This window comes from Notechis scutatus, chromosome 5 (genome assembly GCF_049901735.1).
Source record: "Notechis scutatus isolate UNSWTSFEM ecotype Mainland chromosome 5, rNotScu1.2, whole genome shotgun sequence".
Classification (NCBI taxonomy): domain Eukaryota; kingdom Metazoa; phylum Chordata; class Lepidosauria; order Squamata; family Elapidae; genus Notechis; species Notechis scutatus.
The window spans coordinates 85,828,240-85,849,411 of record NC_142013.1 but is presented as its reverse complement, the minus strand read 5'-3'; the positions used below and the strand labels follow the sequence as shown (position 1 = coordinate 85,849,411).

At 36.0% G+C, this 21,172-nt stretch overlaps 1 protein-coding gene across 2 annotated transcripts; it reads left to right on the top strand.

Annotated features, from left to right (window-relative positions):
* Positions 1-760: 760 nt before the first annotated feature.
* On the top strand, positions 761-20,588 carry CDC16 (cell division cycle 16). 2 transcript variants are annotated; one of them, XM_087967226.1, is made up of 19 exons: positions 897-1,020; positions 1,678-1,742; positions 2,265-2,319; positions 3,425-3,522; positions 4,210-4,248; positions 4,912-5,052; positions 5,459-5,618; positions 5,915-6,009; positions 7,774-7,907; positions 9,154-9,233; positions 10,988-11,037; positions 12,525-12,598; positions 12,771-12,896; positions 13,625-13,777; positions 14,973-15,036; positions 16,257-16,318; positions 18,677-18,812; positions 19,209-19,299; positions 19,848-20,588. In XM_087967226.1, exons 6-19 carry the CDS (start codon positions 4,954-4,956, stop codon positions 20,108-20,110), a joined length of 1,587 nt encoding a protein of 528 aa, XP_087823352.1. In that variant the 5' UTR covers positions 897-1,020; positions 1,678-1,742; positions 2,265-2,319; positions 3,425-3,522; positions 4,210-4,248; positions 4,912-4,953; the 3' UTR covers positions 20,111-20,588. The 2 variants fall into 2 exon arrangements, with proteins under 2 accessions (XP_026522529.1, XP_087823352.1); XM_026666744.2 differs by lacking the exon at positions 1,678-1,742 and having other exon boundaries at positions 761-1,020.
* Positions 20,589-21,172: the final 584 nt, after the last annotated feature.

Genomic DNA, 21,172 nt, shown 5'->3' with positions numbered 1-21,172 from the left:
TTGTGCTGTAATTGCTGAAATTCCTTTCTTGTTTGCTGATGGTTTACCTTTTTATTTAATTATTTATTTGATTTGTCAATCGCTTACAAGATAATAGATATAAGTATAAACATAAGTAAGAATACAGGAAATAGATACCAATAAATGGGGACAATATGACAGGGACGATAGGCACGATGGTGCAGTTGTGCATGCCCCCCCCTTTTTTTCTATATATTTTATTTATTTATTTTTACCTTCCTAGTGATGTCCACTTATTAAGAAGTAAGTTACACTGAATACAAACAGGAGTTATTTCTGTTTTTTGCATTACTCAATTACTTTTTCTATAAGAAAAAAAAACCCCAAATAGCATTAATGAATAAATCATTAACATATAAAAATAATAACTCTGGGACCCACCTATGTCGTTCAAATTAGGAATAAAAAGACTTCTGCCTCTTCTCTACAATTTCTTTCCCTTCTATAAATGATTAAATACGACAACAACTACTACTCTTAAAGAGTACCACATTCCTAAGTAAAGCCTAAGCGCACCAACGTGCTTACCGTCCCTGTCCTATTGTTTCTTTTATTTTTCTTATATGTGTCCATGTATTCATAACTATGTTTTTACTTATACCTATTATCTTGTAAGCAATTGGCAAACCAAATAAAACAAATAAAGTAAAAAAATAAATACTTCACCCTCTGTAGATCGGATATCCTCGGAACGCCAAGCGCAGAGGCCGCGTTTCCGGCGAACGGCACACAGGGTCGTACTGGGGAGGAACGTAATTGCTAACGGACTCGCGAAGCCATGGCGAGAGGAACGCGTTGAGGAGGGAGGCGGGGTGTTAAGTTTCGGAAGCGGCTCACTCGGGGTCAGGAAGACAGCGGCAGTTGCGAGGCGTCCAGTAGCGCCGTGGGGGGCTCCAGGGAACGGGGCAGCCTGGTCACCCGGTTCCTCCCGCGGGCGGGCACGGAAGGGGCATGAATCTGGAGCGCCTGAGGAAGCGGGTGCGGCAATACATCGACCAGGTGAGGGCTTCCGAAGCAGCATCCCTTTGCCTGCCGCCGCCTCCGCCTCTTGGGCGCCGGTCCACGCTTACGGCGTGGACGTGGTCTGGGAAGTGGGGCGAGTGGGACCGTTCCCGGGCGTGGGATGCGGGCCCCGCACGAGCTTTGGGGCTTAGGGCATCGCCAAAGCAAAGCGCCAGGGATCTGGGGGTGAGTTTTTGCCTTCCCCCGCTCTCTCTCTGACACTTGCCGCGTCCCAAAGCCGCTTCTTTGTCCCTGGTTAATTGGAAAGAGAAAGAAGAGCATCGATGGGCTGTTGAGGCAAGAGCTCCAGAAGGAATGAATGTGCTTTGAACTGCATAAAAATGCCATAGTTTCCCACTATCTGGCCTCGATTTTGATTGATTGATTGATTGATGCCTTCAGGTCAGTTTTTGAATCCTGGGCGGACGTGAAATGGTCTCTCCATCTGTTCTCCACTGGATTGGGTGGAAAAAAAAACATGCTTGCAAGTCTGAGGATCGCTATGCTGGTCTGTCTTTGTGGATCTAAAATACATTAAAGTATCATTATTTCAGGACAGGTTAATTGGAAAAAAATGTCTTATACATAGCTCTGTATACGGATTAACATGGTAAACAAAATACTAGAGAAGCTTATTTTCAAATTCCTTTGCAGGTAGTCCTCAACTTGCCACCAAAATTGAGCTCAAAATTTCCATTGCTGAGCAAGACGGTTGCTAAGTGAGTTTTGCCCCATTTTATGACCTTTCTTGCAGCAGTTGTTAAGTCTATTACTGCAGTTAAGTTACTAATTATAGTTATTAAGTGAATCTGGCTTCCTCCAGATTTGCCTGTCAGAAGGTTGCAAGACGTTGCACGTGACCCCAGAGCAATTGTCATAAACTGTTGCAATTGTCATAAATACAGGCCAGTTGCCAGCATCTGAATTTTGATCACATGGCCATGGGGATGTTGCAATGGTCATGTGAAAAATAGTCATAAATCACGTTTCAGTGCCATTTTTAATTTCTAACTGTCACTAAACAAATGCTTTTAGATTGAGGACTACCTGTATTTTCATGAAAATTACTTGATAATCTTTAGCCCTATCAAAATTTCTCAACCCAGGTTGCTGCAAAAATAAGATGCAAAAAGAGTGGTGAATTCTGTATAGAGCTCTTTGTTTAGAAGATATGAATACAATAAATATACATATATTTATTTTCTAGTAACAAATTTTAACTATTTATTTCCTAAAAACAGCAACAATATCAAAGTGCTCTATTTTGGGCAGATAAAGTAGCATCATTGTCTCATGGTAAGTTGCATATTTTATCTTATATGTGTATGTGTTTTTTAAAAAATACTTTGTACTTTCCTTTTAATTTTCCCTTACTATATACTATATTTTTGATGGGTTGGCTATTTTAACTGGGAAAATTAAGAATTAGTGAGCTATACAGATAGTCCTCACAAATAATTTGAAACTATGACAATATTAAAAAGTAATGTTATGGTCTATTCATAGCATCCCTCAGTCATGTGATCACCATTACAATCCATATATGTTGTCGTATTCCGGGCCTGTGGGGGTTTTTTTCCTTTATTTTTTTCTCTTGCAGAGTAGAGAAATTGGAGAGAAAAGAGATTGCAAGAAAATAAGCTGTTTACTCTTCTATGCATCAAAAGCAATGTGATTATATTTGCAGACTGGAGCACTAGGAGGTTTCAAGAGTGTAAGCTGTTGGTTCTTCTACACATTGAAAGCAATATGATTGTGCCGAAAAGGTCAGGCAAGGAGAGATTGCCTACAGAACTAGTTTGATTTTTTTTTAACCCCTCCCCCAAAGTGGAGAGATTGGAGAAAGAGAACTGTAAGCTATTTGTATAGTTTAGATGCAGCTCTCAGCCCTAGGCTGAGGCATCATTACATTGCTTTTGGTGTGTACAAGACAGTAAGCTGACCTTGAACAGTCCAAGGGAATGGTTAGGAGGCAAATTACAGTGTGAAATCTAGTCTTGTCTATTTCCAACTGGAAAGCTCAGTTGTGATCATGTGATTTCCCACTTAGGGAATACCTTACTTAGCTGTGCAATTGCTTATCACAAGTAGGGTTGTTAAGTGAGAACTACCTCATATAAAGTCAGTATAGTTGCTTTGTGAGGATGTCCTGGTTTTTGATACTCGGTTTATACTGAGTGGCTACTTTGCTTTCATATGGTTGCAGTGTTTATGCAGATGCATGTGAATTTCAATGCTAAGAATTTATAAATGAGCTCAATTTGTATGTGTTAGAAATGTTGTGAATAAAATAATCGGTGTGTATTGTATTGTGAATTAATAGTAACATGCAAATAATGTACAATTGATAAGCTATGTGTAACATTAATTTTTTTGACATGCCCGTATGATTATTTTTTAGAAGATCCACAAGACATTTATTGGTTGGCTCAATGTCTTTACCTTACATCACAGTATCACAGGGCAGCACATGCTCTTAGGTCAAGAAAATTAGATAAGGTAAGTGACCACAGACGTACTATAGTGCTTCATCTTTAAAAAAATTTACTTTATAGCATGTGTGAGAACCTTTTTTTCTTGGTTAGAATATATTTGCTAGGAGCAATGTGTTAAAAGCCTGATAGCAGTAGCAATAGCATTTAGACTTATATACCACTTTACAATCCTCTCTTAAGTGGTTTACAGAGTCAGCATATTGCCCCCAACAATCTGGGTCCTCATTTTACCCACCTTGGAAGGATGGAATGTTGAGTCAACCTTGAGCCTGGTGAGATTTGAACTGCCAAATTGTAGTCAGCCGGCAGTCAGCAGAAGTAAGCGGCAGTACTGCACTCTAATCATTGCGCCACCATGGAGCTGGAGATAAAAAATAGTTCAGCCACACCACCACTTACGCAAATGCTACCACTGTTAGTTTTTTTCCTCTCTTTCCCATGGACAGCTCTTTTCCACTGGGCTAGAATTTTGCATTTGGTAAAAAGCTTCTCATTTATAGAGTACATACAGGATTCCTTTGGTATTTTGCTTAAAGCCAGAAAATAGTCCTATAAGTGCAAAACAGGTAGTTCAGTTAAGTTATAGAAGAAATTATAAAATAGAATGAATGTAGAACTGGATAAAGCATCAAGTCCTCTTAATATGGTTCATCTTCAACTGATAACTAATTAGAATTTCTGTTTTGTTTAGTTACATGAAGCATGTCAATACCTTGCAGCTAGATGTCATGTAAGTATTTAGTGAGATACATCAAATTTCTACTAAATTGCCAGTAAGAATAAAAAAATTCACAAATCAAAATTTTAAAGGTTGATTTTGTCTTATCTTCTTATTTTAAATAAGCTACAGTTCAGGTGATACTTTAAGCATTATAATTTTCTTAATCTTTTTTCCTTTTGCAAGGATACAAAACTACAGTATTAACAACATTGAATAAACATAAATTCTTTATATGAACAATTTTGTTTATTTTGTTTATTTATTTATTACATTTGGTTGCCACCCGTCTTGCCACAAGGCAACTCAATTGTAACTATGTGAGATGGTGTAGAAGCATGAGAATAAATAGCTATCTTTGGTTTATTTCTGAAGAAATTAATTTTAGAGGAAAATAGAGAAATGGGGAATGGAATTAAAAAGCATGGATAAGATAATTAGAATTCAAAGAATGGAACAAGTGAATGGAAATTGAAGCATTGTACAGATTATGAAACTGAGAAGGTAAGACATAAATCTAATATAATGCAGGGTAGGTAGATATAGGAAGGTAGAGTCATCTTTAAACATAAAATTGTGATGTATATGATGTATGTGAATTGGTTAAGCAATACTTTATTTTCTACACACTGTTGCTTCAATCATAAATGTTCATACTTGAGTTTCTCTGTGTAGTATGCTGCAAAAGAATATCAGCAGGCTCTTGATATACTTGACATGGAAGAACCAATCAACAAAAGATTGTTTGAAAAATACTTGAAGGATGAAAGTGCAGTGAAAGACTGTTCTAGTGACTGGGAAATTTCACAAACATCAGTAAGTGTTGCTTGGGAGTAAGCTTTGGAGGGTAATTGTAAGATCTAACTTTAGCTAGATAAAAATAAAATAAAGTATTTTAGGAGTCTCCATTGTGTCTACATAGACCCATACTTTATTCATATCAACTTCAATCTGATGTCCTCTAAAAAGGCCTTTCCCAACAAAACTGGAGGGTCCTAAGAGGGGAAAAGCAATCTTACAGTAAAAGGATACAAGTGGGTATAATCTTTTTAACTTCCTAATTTAAATAGACAACAAACCAATTTATAGAGCTTTATATAAAAAAAATTGTTGAAAGGCACATATTATTTTAAAAAACGTATTTCTCAGATATAGTTTGAGCTCAGCTTCTAACTGAAAACCCGGATTTAGTCTTTGGATTCTAACCATTCTTTCTTATTAGATCAAGAGTTCAATTTGTCTTTTGAGAGGGAAGATCTATGATGCTCTTGATAACAGAACTCTAGCAACATTCAGTTACAAAGAGGCTTTGAAACTTGATGTTTACTGCTTTGAAGCATTTGACCTTTTAACTTCACACCATATGTTAACAGCAGAAGAAGGTTTGGATAATATTTTTTCTTCCCAAAATTTAAAAAAATCTTTAAACAGCATATTGTGTGTAGAGTCCATTGGTTAGCACATACAAACTAGCTTCACTAATCTTTTTACAAGATTTAGATTTTAGGACATTGCTGAGTACTAGGAGAAAGATTTGCCAATTGCTGCTTTTTTCTGTGTCCTTAAATAAATTGCTGAGATGCTAGTGAAATATAAAACTCTAATAAATGGAAAAAAAATAGGAACATTTGAATGTTATACAGTTTTTAAAACTTTATCTATTTCATTTTCCTTTCAGAAAAAGAACTACTTGAATCTCTACCTCTTAGAAAACAGTGTGTGGAAGAAGAACAAGTATTACTGCATTTTCTGTTTGAGAACAAGTTAAAAAAGGTATTTTTTAAAAATAAATATTACAGGTAATCCTTAACTCATGACTTGTTGTTTAATGACCTTTCAAAGTTACCAGGCCTTGGAAATAATGCTTTACGGCCCATAGCATGTGGGGGCTCAAATGGCGAAAGCTGACAAGAAAAATGAGGATTTACAATCTTTATTAATTTATTATATTTGTATCTAGCCACCATAGACTCTTAGTAGTTAACAAAGTATAAAGAAAGACAATTCAAAATATATGCAGTAAGCATAAAAAATAAATACTGATTCAGAATTATAACTCCTCAAAAATAAAAGTCTCATCCAGGGCTTGGCTCATCTTCTATTGCCAGTGGTTAGCATGTTTTAAGTAGAGGTGCCTGCTAGAGCAGTGATTCCCTAACCTTTCTGGCTTGGGGGCCCAGCAGGATGAGAGAGGGGATCGTTCTTTGTGAGTGGCAGGCAGGCACGCACAGACATGTGCAGCTCCATTTGTGTGAGTGGTGTGCGTGTGCAACCACCTCATGCAAGAATGGATTTTTGCGCATGAGCGCAAGCAGCCACCACTTGTGTGTAAGCACGAGTGGCCGCCATTCGCATGTAAGCACAAGTGACCGGCATTTGCATTAGGGGACCTTGCAAGTGCATGCGCTTACCTGCCACTTACACAGCCCAGTTCTGAACACACCGCAGCCTGGGGGTTGGGGACTCCTGTGCTAGAGCACTGGGGACTTCATCAGAAGCCTTCTAGAAACTATCCAGTTCCAGTGGATATCTGGGGCAGGCATCCAGAGGATTCTGTGCAAGTCACAGAGGTGGCTGTCATTACCATCTATTCTATAGGTATAATCAGAATGTGGAAAAAGGTGATCAAAATCCTTTCACATGCAGATCACATATCTCTGTAAAAATGAGGCACTTATATCAGATTACTTGAGACAAACTGATAGAGGCCTCACCAGATCCAGAAAATAAGACATGGACATGAAAGTCTCTCAGGGACATGAAGGTCCCCCAGAGGCATCCTACTGGGCAGTTGATACACCTCTAGATCTCTAGTGTATCCTTGTGGTTCAATTTCACACGTAGATGCTCGCATCCCAGATGGGCATCCCTGATCACAGACCACCAATGCCTCTCTCCCCTCCCCCCACCCAAATATAGCACTGAGGTTTCTGAAGGACCTGAAACTTGGAATAAATACGGCTTTCCTTTCTTCCTCTATTAAAAAGGACATTCTTAGCATCAGACTAAATTTTTTAAAAAGGATAGGAAAAGTATTCCCTTGGCCATAGCAAGGGTTTATTTAGACAGAGGCCAATATGGGTTGAAGTGCAAAAAAGTAAACAAAGCTGGGAATTCAAAGGCAGATTTAATTTCCTCTAATAGGTCGTCGTCCCCGTCCCCCCCCCCAGAACTATAGGTTTTAGGGTTTTTTTCTAGAATTATAATTCCTCGAAAATAAAAGCAGTCTTGAGCACAGCGGCTTAGAGAAACAAACATCTCAGTTTTTAGCAAACAATATGGTTGATTCTGGGTGGGCATGACTAAGGTCATCAGGCATTACTTGTGACAATGCCATTTGAGGGAGATACTAAATGATACCTTGAATATTTGAACTGTTGAAAAGATAAAAGGTGATGAGTAAGTCCATCTTAGTAAACATATCCGTTGGTTTTTGCAAATGTACTTTATCTTACTAAGCAAATATTTATAGAGGAAACAGGCTTTTTGAACTGAGGTGCTATTTGTTTCTCAACTGAAATTTCTTATGCCTTTCAGTACAATAAACCTAGTGAAACACTGATTCCTGAATCTGTAGATGGTCTTCAAGATAATCTCGATGTAGTAGTGTCTCTAGCAGAAAGGCATTATTATAACTGTGATTTTAAAATGTGCTACAAACTTACTTCTGTGTAAGTATTTGCATTTGTGATCTACTTGTGATCATTCTTACATATTTTAGCATCCTTGTGAAATAATTGTTTATCCTGTTTAAAATGGTTAAAAGCTTATCTATTTTAGCTTATAAATATAAAGCAATTAATTATATGCTTATATTCTTTGCTATGTTGGATTCAGTTAAGGATTTGTAATGCAGTACAGTAGGGGATTGTCATGCAAAGAATTAGAATAAGTGGAGATGTCCTTTTCTTAGCTTGTGGTCTTGGAAAGGAACTTCATCCATGGAGAGCTCTATGAGGATAAGGCCACTTTGGGGGATTTTGGCCTATGGCATTCTGGAATTGGAAAAGGAATATTGTCTTCTCTTTTAAGTAATAGCATTCATGAAATAGTTCTATAGGGGCACAGAATCATCTCTGTAATCCGTCTTTACTTTTTATTCTTTTGGGACAGTTGTTCTTAAACTGTTTGACCCACTTAACCCTTTTTCAGTCTTAAATACTACCATTATGCTAAAAAAGAAAAGCAGACTCTGTGTAAGCATCTTGGCAGCAGCAGTCCCAAACTGGAGCCTTAACTCACAAACAAGCAATTACTAATTGTTCCTTTATCAAGATATGTTGAAATCTCAGCCCTGTAAGGTAGACCAGATTAAGAAACCAATATCATATAGGCCAAGACTACTTTATTCTAATGGCCATACTAGCAGAATTTTGCATTTCCCCCTCCCTCACTTTTTCTCCATGTCAACTAAGGAGGGGTCTTTTCGAGGAGTTTAATGAAATTAGTTTCTTGGAATGCGCGGAAGTCCCACTCTCATGGTGATTGCCTTGGTGGTGGCTCTTCCTCCTGTCCTTCATGGCCATTCTCTATAGCCTCTACATAAATTTACCTCAGTTTAAGTACAACCGTTTTAGCAATCTATCCCTAAACTGGAATCCCAGTTCAAGAACTGTGGGTGTTCTAAGGATGATGCTCTTCCATTTCTCATTTATACTGCTGCAAATGAGCATACCAGTCACAGCTATTTTTCTTTAGATAAATGTCGGCCTGGCTTTACAAGGTTTCATAGCTATAGAAACTCTATTCCTGACTAAGGAATTAAGGGAATTTGAATGAAACTAATTATTTGGGTTTGTGTATTTTAAGAAACTGCAGTCCTTTAGGGGTTCCAATTTTAAGATCAATAACCATGTTTTGGTTGTACTTGAAATGACTTTCTAAAAAGTATAATATCTTATTTGGGCTTATTTGTAGAGTAATGGAAAAGGATCCGTTCCACGCCAGTTGTTTACCTGTGCATATTGGGACACTTGTGGAGCTGAACAAAGCAAATGGTGAGAAATTGTTTTATGTATGTTGAAAATGAGCGGATTACTTTTAAAGTTTCCAGGTATTTCCTTTATTTTTATTTTCCTAATGTTGCTTTTATTGTGACTCATGAACAGGAACTTTGTATCTAAAGATACAAATAATTTGTTATTGAGAATAATTGAGTGGGGGAAGAGGTTTTCTGAGGGGAAGGTGATGTAATTGAATGTAGCAGGAGGAAGGGGCTGCACTGCAGAGGAATAAGAGACAACTCAGTGCAGAGATTTTGTGTGAAAGAAAGAGACAGCACCTCCTTATTTGTTCTCAGAGTATATGGTAGAAGCAGATAGTGGAGGCCTGCCAGGTTTAATCTGGCAACATTCTGTTTATAGACGCAAAAACAATAAAGAACTCAGCTTTGAAAATACATCATCTGTTATTCTTAGTTTTGGAGCCTGACAGCTGGCAGACTGTAAGCATCTTGGCTTGACCCATGCCTGGAGCAAGGCTTGGGAGCTTAGCAACAATTACACATGCAAAGACTTTTGGAGAAAGACAGGGACTGTATGACACTTTACAATACTTTAATTGCTGAACCCCAAAAACATTTTATGTGGCTCAGCCAATCCTTAAGGATGTAATGAAGTTAAATCAGCTTCACTAGGACAACAGCCTCCAGTTAGTGTTCAGCTGATGACTACCAGCAACCAAAGTTATGATGGTATAAGGGGAACTTATATCTGGTCCTTGATGTTGCAACAGTTACAGCATTTCTGTGCTCATGTGATTGCAATTCAGATGCTTGGTAGCTGGCTTGCACTTAAAGATGTTCCGCCCAGCAGTCACATGATCACCCTTTGCAGACTTCTGGGTTCCCACAAGCAAAATCAATGGGAAACCAGCAGTATGCAAATTCCTCTGGTAAGTCAGTCCCATTTCTGCTCTTTTTTCTACTCAGGAGCCCCTGGGCAGTAAGGTGAGTGGGGCCTGGATGGGCAGGCAGTATGTGCTTCACCATCCACCCCTTCATTGTACTTCAGCCAATGGGCTGAGAGAGGCTCTGTTTCCTTTCTATATTTGATGGAATGGTTTCCATATTTAATGAATAATATTAACCCAAGAGTTTGCTTGTAAGATTTAATCTTTTTTTTCAAACATGGATAAATCATTGCACCATACTTTTGGATCTGCATTAAAAACTTAAAAAGATATTCCTTTTACAAGAAAAAATGATTTTGTGTTTTATAATTTATAATATGTAACTAAAATGAGTCAATATTACACTAATTTTACAGTATTTAATTCACCGTTTTCTAGGTAAGCATGTAGATTTCAGAGCAATCACCAAGACATTGTAACATTGATTCATTTGTATTGGGGGGAAAAACAAGATTTAAAAGTTGGTAGAGATGAGACTTGTTCAGACACTTGTTTCTAACAAAAATGTTGGCATCTTACAAAATGGAAATTGGAAGTCAATCCAGTAAATTTTTAAAAAGTTTACCTGTGCTACTTCTTAATTAATAAGCAGCTTACATATTATCCTGTTAATTAGTTAAAGTAACTGATGTCTGTATATTTTTGAAACTCAAAACGGAGATTTGGAAATTAGATTTCATAGTGTAACTTTCTACCACTTGTTCTGATCATTTTATTATTTTTAATCATGTAAAAATATTTTTAGTCTGGTTTCTTTTCAGTTTACATATGTTTTAAAATCATGATATAATTATCGTGTTTGATGTAAATGGTGCTGAACATATTCATTCTATTTTTCTAGAACTTTTCTATCTCTCTCATAAACTGGTGGATTTGTATCCAAATAATCCTGTAAGTTGTATATTCCTTATTTTTTAATAGTACTGCTATAAGTTAAACAAAAGACCAACATTATTATGTACATAGTGAAATACATGATATAATATGTCTAGGTGAGGATTTTAAAGCTGATTCATGCACAAACATTCAAGAAAGTGTCCAATATAAACACTTCAGTTCAGACAAAATTTATGTGAGAAGATTGAAATAAATCTAAATATTTGAATTTGATTAATTTGCCATGATCAGGGACAGCTGTTTTATAATTGTGGAAGTGTGCATTGGAATAATATTCTTTTTTGTAAAGTGGGAAGGCACACAGGCCTTGGACCCTTGCCATGTAAAGAATTTCTGAGGAAATGTAGACCTTGGCATTAGATTCTCTAGTGAGGTATTGGGGGATTTCCATTCTGGGGAATTAAACATTTGCATTCCATTGTCATATGAAAGTTTGTGGCTGCAGAAAGGTGAGGTTTTGATAGATTTTCATTAGTTAATCAGATGCTGCAGATTTTTTCCTAGAGGACATTGTTAATAAAAATGCAATATAATAATGCAGTGCTGAGAAGATCAGAAAAAGAAAAGTGAAAATTGTCCCCTTTATGTTTTGTTTTCTATTCAAGCATGTAAAAAAGCAATTATGTTTCCAAGGCCTCAGAAAAATTCTGAGGCAACACAAAATGGAATGGTAGCATAGCTAGGATTCTGGTAGGATATTCTTATTTAAACTAAAGTTACCAATATTACCATATTTAATATAGAATGCAGTCGAATGAAAGAGAAGGGGCTATGTTACTACCACGCTGTCTTAAAAGCACACAATACTTATAATGTTATTAGAATCCATTCTGCTTTCTGCATGCCAACTAAGAAAAGATTTTCTTGGCAACAAAATGCTGTGGATTCAGCACTAGAAAAATAAGGAATTGCCTCAAACAGGAGCAAATTTTCAAGAAAGTATACAGAAAAAAAATCACTAATATGTATTTATCAGAGCAAGGCTATTAAAACAGTTAAAAACATACAGTAATAACAATTTATTAAACGTATACCACCTGATGCTCAACAATTTTGGACAACTTATTACAAATAAATTACAATAACATATTAAAAGATTAAGAAAAACATGACAAGTGCAGCAGTGGTAGGATTCAATTTTGTTTACTACAGGTTCTGTGGGCGTGGCTTGGTGGGCATGGTAGGGGAAGGATATTGTAAAATGTCCAATCAGAGGTGGTATTTTCCGGTTCTCCAAACTACTCAAAATTTCCACTACCTGTTCTCCAGAACTGGTCAGAATCTGCTGAATACCACCTCTGAAATGCAGTGAAGGGAAGAGTACAGTATAAACATTTGCATATATGTCTTTTAAAGATACAGAACCACATGTGTCTCTGCGTTTATATACTGTAGTATTATTAGATTCATGAAATGTTACTTTTTCTAATTTATATTACTGTAATAATCTACTCTATGTTCAATTTAATTTTTGGTTTTAGGTCTCTTGGTTTGCTGTAGGATGCTACTATCTCATGGTTGGCCATAAAAATGAACATGCCAGAAGATACCTCAGGTAAGTTTTATTCTTGAGAATTTCAAGCGAAGAATTATGTTTGTCGTTTGTTTTAAAAGAATCTATGTTTTTAAGTATAGCATTTCTATTAAGAATTATTTACTAGATATTTATAATATTGCAAGTTTAATAAGCTGTTCTTTTGGAAAATTATTTTTTTCTTTTGTTTCAGTAAAGCCACTACACTAGAGAGAACATATGGGCCAGCATGGATAGCATATGGACACTCATTTGCAGTTGAAAGTGAGCACGATCAAGCCATGGCTGCGTATTTCACAGCAGCCCAGCTGATGAAGGGGTATATCAGAATTCCAATTCCCAGGGAATATGAATACAAGTTCTAATCTGGGTTGGTCACTGGGACCACAAATTTACTTTTCTGAGCTTTCAGACTCATGCTGGGGCACATCTTCAGGAAACTTCTCTCTATTGGAATATGTGCTATGGACTAATCTATGAGTCATATATATGTGGTACTTTCCTACTGGTTGATTAGCAGGTTGATGGCCGATAATTCGTTGTTGTTTCCTTGTGCTGCCAAGACCTTGCCTCCCAAGTACCTGATAAGCTGGTGGTAAATCAGCACTCCTGACAAGGGGCCCATTTTCCAGGCTTCAATCTTTTCCCTGGCTATTTTTGTACCTGCTCATCCAACAGTCTTAGTAGCTACAAAGTCAAATGTGTTGTCCTTGTTCATTGCAATGTGAGGCTACCAATGAGTTTGGGTCTTCTCGTCTGACCGCTCACTTGTATTCTTGCAGTCTGGTGGTTAGCTTCCTCCCCACCTGTCCTACATAATCACAGGGACAATCCATGCAGGGGATCCGGTAGATTACAATAGAAGTATCTCCTACCTCCAAGCAATCTATTCAATGCATGATTTGTCCTTGTAGTCCCTGGTGGTGTGTGATACTCACTTGCAGATCTTGGAAGATGCAAATTTATAGTATTTTGATAGTTTTGTGTTGCAGCTGAAAAGTAAATGCATTTTTCTCCCTTTTACCTTAAATATCTTTGTTTTTGCAGTTGCCATTTGCCAATGTTGTATATTGGACTAGAATATGGATTGACTAACAATTCAAAATTAGCCGAACGCTTTTTCAGCCAAGCTTTAAGTATTGCACCTGAGGATCCTTTTGTTATGCATGAAGTTGGAGTGGTAGCATTTCAGAATGGGGAGTAAGTATTTTTTTAAGGACAGTTTGTTCGCATGAAAGCATACTGCTGTATTACTGCATATTCTGCATACTAGATTAAATTACAGGGCTACAATAGCCGCATGTATTACTCCTATTATAATTATTAAACTTAATCATTGTTTTAACAACCCCAAAATCCCTTGCAGGGTGGAGTCTGGGCAACTGAACGGAGCTGAGTGTTTACTGGCCGGATGTCCTTCCTGCCACCAATGAGGAGTTTTGTTCAGCAGATATATTCTCAGTGTGCCCAGAGAGAGAAATACCTGCTTCTACCTAGGATTGAACTCACAGCCTCCTGATTATGAGGCCAGAACTCCACCTCTAGGCCACCGCACCACTCAATTATTAAACTTAATATAAGAAACATAATATGTGCTGACAGAGAGCAAGGACTTTTTTTTCTTTCTAGGACTATAACAATTATTTTTAAAACCTGAGAATTATTTATCTCAACTTTAAGTAGTCAATATATTCTTGTACTAAACCCCTCCCCAATAATTTTACAAATTGCTGACTTTAGAAAAAGCATGTAAATGTGTCGGCTTTTTAAAAAAGATATTTTAATGCTGCATTCTTAATTCATTTTTGCTCCAAAATGTTTAACATAATTAACATAATTAAAAACAAAAAAAGAAAAATCAAAGACATCTTTATTTCATATGCATTGAAGATATCACAGTGGATGGATTTTGTGCTTAAGACATCTTCATGTTTAATGTATCAATGGTTCATACACACTTGTTCTTTTGAGAAATAGAAACTGGTCTTTATCAGCCATAATCTTTTCAAATAAGAGAAACAAAGGAATAAGAACATCTATTAACATTTTGGATGAAGAGTAACCATATTGAAAAAGTTTGGTTTACTTTGTCGTATCCATATTTACAAATTATGTATTAATTTATCTGTTAAAGCAGTACTTACATGTATTTTTTATTCAAATGTGCCTGGAGGGATCTTACATTGACTTCAGCATCTTGGTCTCCTTTCACACTTATAATAAGAAAATAGCCTAATTAAGTCTGTGATTATTACATTTTCACCAGCACCTTGGAATATGAACAATGATAGAATGGATTAATACCTAATTATTTCTGATAAACGATTGAGGCATTGTATGATCTATCCACAAAATAAAATATCCTTTCATTTATTTATTTATTTTTTAATTTCAGCTGGAAAACTTCAGAAAAGTGGTTTCTTGATGCACTAGAAAAGATAAAAGCTATTGGAAGTGAGGTATTTATTTATATATATATTTCTTACTAATACTATTCACTACAAGTTGGTGCTGTTTTAAAATATAAGTGTAGAAGGTCTCTTGGCCCCCAGTATTCAGTTGATGAAGACTTCAGAATGCACATATATGGTCTTGTATTATTATGTCAGTCCATATAGGGCTTCGCAGGTGATAAGTCTATGAGTAACCAATGAAACTACCGAAGACCAGTATATTACCAAACTTATTTTTTCCTATTCTTAGCCATCTCTCTGTATTTAATATCAATTGCAGCTTCCAATTCATTTTCAAGGGTAGAGTATGTTGCATGAGATGACAATGGCATGAATCACATTCAAATGGGCTTTCTACACCAAAAATCTCTACAATTTTCATACCCATCAAGGCTGGGCAAAGGCCCTGGTCACTCCCTCAATCTGCTACTTAAACAGCAACCGTACATCCAGGAAGACCCCAAAATTAGGGGCTGGAATCCAGTCCAGAGCTGAACGAGGGAATCGTATCAAGAAAGATTCATCACCTACAATTATCCACTCCATTATCAGTATTAATCTGAGCTTGTTATGACTTATCTAGTTCTCATGGCATCTAGACACATATGCTAGAATCTCCACAACATGTCTGGCTTATTCAAAGGGTGGTGATGTACAACTGAGTATCAGCAACATACTGTTGATACCTTAACCAAAACCAACAAATGAATTCCTACAGCGGTTTTCCTCATCCATATTGCAATACAGGGCTGACATAGCTGCAGATCTCAATATTTGTACAAATGGGCACAATTGTGGTCAGTATAACGTTTATTGATTTGCTGTTTAAATTTTTATTAGCCAATATTGTCTTTGTCCAGATAATCATATGCTCAAAAGAACTGCCTAATGCTGCATAGTAAATCTCGCAATAAATCTAACCAGAACTTAAAATATAAGGAGTTTATTGCTATTCAATGGGAAAATATCCATCAAGAAACCCCAAATATTCTGGATCCTGTTATACATTACTGACAAAGAATTTACAGTGAATTCTTTATTCATTCATAATATAGTGTATAGTGTGTCATTTTAAAAGGGGTTAATGGCATTAAATCTAATTAATTCAAATATTTCCTTTTATGGACATGCACTCTCTCTGACATATAATAATATAAGTTATTTTATTTAAGTGGGGCCTTTCCCCACAGTGATATTTCTTTATATATGATGTTCTTTTGCTACAGGTGACTGTAGACAAATGGGAACCTTTACTGAATAACTTGGGCCATGTGTGCAGAAAACTAAAGTAAGTATGTGTATGTGGAGATTGAAAGGGGAGAAACTTTAACTAGTAGTTATTATTTTAAGTTTCTTTATTTACGTTATTCCCAGTTCTATTACTTATGAAAATCTGTATAAGTAGACTGGAAAAAACATCCCGGAAAGTGAAGGCAAATTATTCTTGTATTATAAGAGCTGGTGTGGTATAATGGTGTTGTTTTTTGTTGTTGTTTTGTTATTTTAATTATTTGTTTACTGTTGGATGAGATTAGGGAGATCTACCTACCTACCTACCTACCTACCTATCTTGTATATAAAAAGTCTATTCACTCCTGTTAAAATGCCAGTTTTTGAGATGTAAAACAATCACACCAAGATATATCAATTTGGAATTTTTTCCACCTTTAATCTTCTATATATATAAAAGCCAAGTACCATTCGCTCATCACGAAATCTACAAAACAGTAAAGCCTACAAACTTGAAATTTGGCACATATATTCCTCTTGGCTTCTAGATGTTTGCTAAGAAAGGATTTTTCAACATGACCATCAGATCATTAATATTTCTTATATTCAGTAATTAACATACTCTGATGCTAAGGAATTAGAAATTCCACTCCACCTCCCCACCGGAAAAGAACCCTGTTTCAGTTGCTTCACATTGAGTTCTGCTTCTGAACTCAAGGCGGCAGGAGAGATGTTAGCTCAAAAAAGGCCAGAAAAATTGTGTTTGGAGAGTTATTGATCCTCTCAACTTTGTCCTCAGTAAAATAATCCTGATCACATAGTATAATAGTGAAGCACGGGTATCCAGCTAATATAACATATAAGCTGTACAATACCATTGAAAAACAAAGTCAAATCTTTGGGGGTTGGGAAAAATAACAATAAAGAAACAATGAAATGGTTGCATAAGTGTGCCCACTCTTAAGCTAATACTTTGTTGAAGTACCTTTTGATTTTATGAGAGTATTCAGTCTTTTGAGGTAAGGGCCTATCATCATGGCACATCTTGTCTTGGGAATCTTTGCCATTCTTCCCTGCAAAAGAGCTCCAAATCTGATTGCAAGGGCATCTCCTGTGCACAGCCCTTTTCAGGTCACCCCATAAATTTTCAATTGGATTCAGGTCTGGGCTCTAGCTAGGCCATTCCAAAAATTCTGATCTTCTGGTAGAGGCATTTTTGTTGTTGTTGTTGATGATGATGATGATTTGGAGCCACATTTTGGGCCATTGTCATGTTGAAAAGTAAAATTTCTCTTCATCTTCAGCATTTTAGCAGAGACTTGAAGATTTGTTCCAAAACTGACTGTTATTTGGAATTGTTTATAATTCCCTCCACCTTGATTAAAGCCCCAGTTCCAGAGGAGGAAAAGCAGCCCCAAAGCATAATGTTGCCACCACGATGCTTCATTGTGGGTGTGGTGTACTTTTGGTGATACTCAGCGTTGTTTATGTTTCCAAAACATACCTTTTGGAATTATTGTCAAAAAATTCAGACCATAGCACATTTTCTCATATGCTTTTGTCAGATCTGATGTAGATTTTTACAAGATGAAGCTGGGCTTGGATATTTTTCTTTGTAAGAAAAAGCTTCTGTCTTGCCACCCTGCTTCAGACATGAAGAATATGGGAGATGGTTGTCACTATTTGCCAGAAATTCCTACAGCTTCTTTATAATGTTGTTGTAGGGCTCTTGGCAACTTCTTGTACCAGTTTTCTTCTTGTTTTTTCATCAGTTTTGGGCAGACATCCAGACATCCAGTACTTGGTAATGTCCCTGTTGTGCCATATTTTCTCTATTTGGTGATTGTCTTCACTGTGTTTCATGGTTTATCCAATGCCTTGGAAATTGTTTTATACCCTTCTCCTGGCTTATACCTTCCAACAATGAGATCCCGTTGATGCTTTCCAACCTCTTCGCAGACCATGCCTTTTGCTGTGAGGGCAACTGAGTAAATGTCAGAAAAATCCTACTAGAACAGCTAAACTTTATATGGGCTTGATCAGAGTCATTTTAATTGATTGCAAGAATCTACTGACTACTATTTAACATCAGTTTGAATATGATTGGTTCATTCTGAATATAGCAACATCCCTACCTATAAAAGGATGTGCATATTATCAAATTTATATGCTGTCTATCTCATTATCAAGTGACTTAGTAATATTTCTGTATCCCTCACCCATAAAAACTCACAGCCCATACAGCCCAACTTTTTATTGAGGGCGGAAAAAAATGTAGATGGAATGCCGTGTATTCTGCCTTAAGTTCCTGGAGGAATGCAGAATATATATCTGATGGAAATACTACAGGATCTTGCTAATTATATATGATATTGTATTTATTTGTCAAATGCATAATTTATCTTTATTTTAAAAGGAAATATGAAGAAGCTCTTGAATACCATCGTCAAGCTCTGGTCTTGATCCCTCAAAATGCCTCCACATATTCTGCAATTGGATACATACACAGTCTGATGGGAAACTTTGAAAGTGCAATTGATTATTTTCATACAGTATGTGTATATTTTATTCAATATATATTTATGTGTTGAAACAAAAATGTGCAGTAAAGAATCATACCTTCAAACCATAGGATATCAAAATGTTCAGGACTGTTGCCACTCCCTTACATGTTTCCCTTCCTCCATCAACATTATTTTAATATTTCATTTGTATTCAACACACTGCTTAGTTCACCTGAGTTGTTTGGTGGGAGAAATGAATTCTCACTGTAGAATATTTCTAAAAGACCCTGGTGTGTGGCAAATCGTGTGAATAATTCTTCCTAATATGCTGATATCTGTTATTGACACTATTTTGGCTACAAAGAACAATAATTTAAAGAATTTTAATCTGTTATAGATAGTTGAAAAGTTGGGTTTATTTGTTTGTTTATCCTTTTGAAACAGGCCCTTGGTCTTAGGAGGGATGATACATTTTCGGTTACTATGCTTGGACATTGCATAGAAATGTATATTGGAGATTCCGAAGCCTACATTGGTAAGTTATTTAGTACTATTCCTCATATTTTTTCATATCTTCCCACAGTCTGTGGTGGTTATCTCAAAGAAACATGTATGATACGTAGTTATTTGGCATAATGAATGGTTGACCAGGATTAATAATAATAATGATAAAATAAAGAGAAAATATATTTTAATATATATTATATTTATAATTGCTATGAAGAATATCATAAGCCCTTTTTTCTTGATCCTTTTTTCTTGATCCTTTTTTCTTTCCTATTTTTCTTTAACTTTTCTCATTTTTATGCACTTTTTGCTTTCTTTTATTTTTCCTTTCTTGCTGTCTAATTAGTGTTATTTTCTACCCTCTTGTTTGAAGTTTTAACAAACATTATACTTGCAAAAATATATTTTAATATGTACCAAGGTGAAATAAGGTTCCTTCACTACTGATAAACTATCAGTAGTTTAGTACAGTCTTCTCAAAGCCCATATGGAACAAAAAAATAATAATCAGACAGTGAAAAACACGTCAAGCAAGCCATAATTGTATAAAATATTAACCTAAGCAATTTCTTTTAGGGACTGCAATTAAGGATAAACTCAGGTGCTATGATTTTGATGTGCATACTATGAAGACATTGAAGAACATCATGTCCCCTGCATGGGGTGCATTGGAATTTGATATAGAAAGGCAAACTACAGAAGAAAGCAATATGGCATTAGAAGCACCTCATCAAAGAAAAACCACAGAAGAGCCTTCTCCATTAGATGAAACTTTTGAAATTGAAATGAATGAAAGTGACATGATGTTAGAAACATCCATGTCAGACCATAGTACATGACCTTAGAATATTGGTGCAGATTCATCACTGTGCAGAATCATTAAATAATTTGTCATTCATCCTTTTCTGAATTTGTTGTTTTATATAACTATGTATACCATGAGACCATCAGAGAACTGTCCAAGATGATGACAGTATTTTGTTTATATCAATTTTATTCAAAATAATGTATTTTTAACTTTCACTGCATCGTGGAACTGCTATTTAGACAGTGAATGTACAAACAAAAAATCAAATTGGATTACAATATATGTTTCTGTACCCATGAATTGCTGCTTTGCCTTTTTCCATCTTAATTATGTGTCAGAATGTCCTGAAAAAAATAGTTTTGATATTATATTTTATTCTTCATTTCATAATTAAATTTTTCATTTGATTTTTTTGATAATTGTTAAAAAATTATCAACGGAATTCATTTTTTTCACTGAATTGTAGGAAAATTGTTTTTACTGTGCTAGTAAATGTGTTGTCTGTCTAATATTTGTCACTTTCTTTGACGTTATGGTTTCTTCATTGTCTCCCTTACCCTGAAGAGATTAGTGGTTACATAATTCAGGTATATTGCAAGGATCTAAGCAATTACTAAAGTTCAAAGATGGAGAAGGGTTATAAGTACTGAGTATCAGTAACAGGACAGTTTGGCAAAATCATAGAAAAATTCAGAAGGTGGTTAAAATTTTAGAGAAGGGATAGAAGAGGAAGGAGTGTTCTTGGTTACCCCTTCATTTACACAGCAAGGTTCCTAGCAAGGCTTGTAAATATGAATCCCTTAATGACTGAGAAGTTATGGGTGGCAGTACGTATTCAATTATTCTATTGTTTCAGGGCCAATTCATATAAGTAAAGGTTCCACTGAAAGCTGTAATACAAATGCTAAGCCAGATCCAAACATTCTGAGTTCTGGCAACACAAAGAATTAAATTATAATTCTGAAATTTAATTTCAACTGTCGCACAACCATTATCCTGTTGTGTGCTGTATTTAATATCATTCATAAAAACAAGGGGGGAAAGCAAGGTCTGCACTCTGCAGATAGGCTGTTGCAAGAAAAAAAAAATGGGA

What these genes read in the sequence shown, in the direction of transcription:
- CDC16 (XM_026666744.2), top strand. Translation starts at nt 973, where the DNA reads ATGAATCTGGAGCGCCTGAGGAAGCGGGTGCGGCAATACATCGACCAG. An exon ending in ACCTTGCAGCTAGATGTCAT is followed by an intron (nt 4,249 to 4,911) that starts GTAAGTATTTAG and finishes TTCTCTGTGTAG; the next exon opens with TATGCTGCAAAAGAATATCA. An exon ending in AGATTCCGAAGCCTACATTG is followed by an intron (nt 19,300 to 19,847) that starts GTAAGTTATTTA and finishes AATTTCTTTTAG; the next exon opens with GGACTGCAATTAAGGATAAA.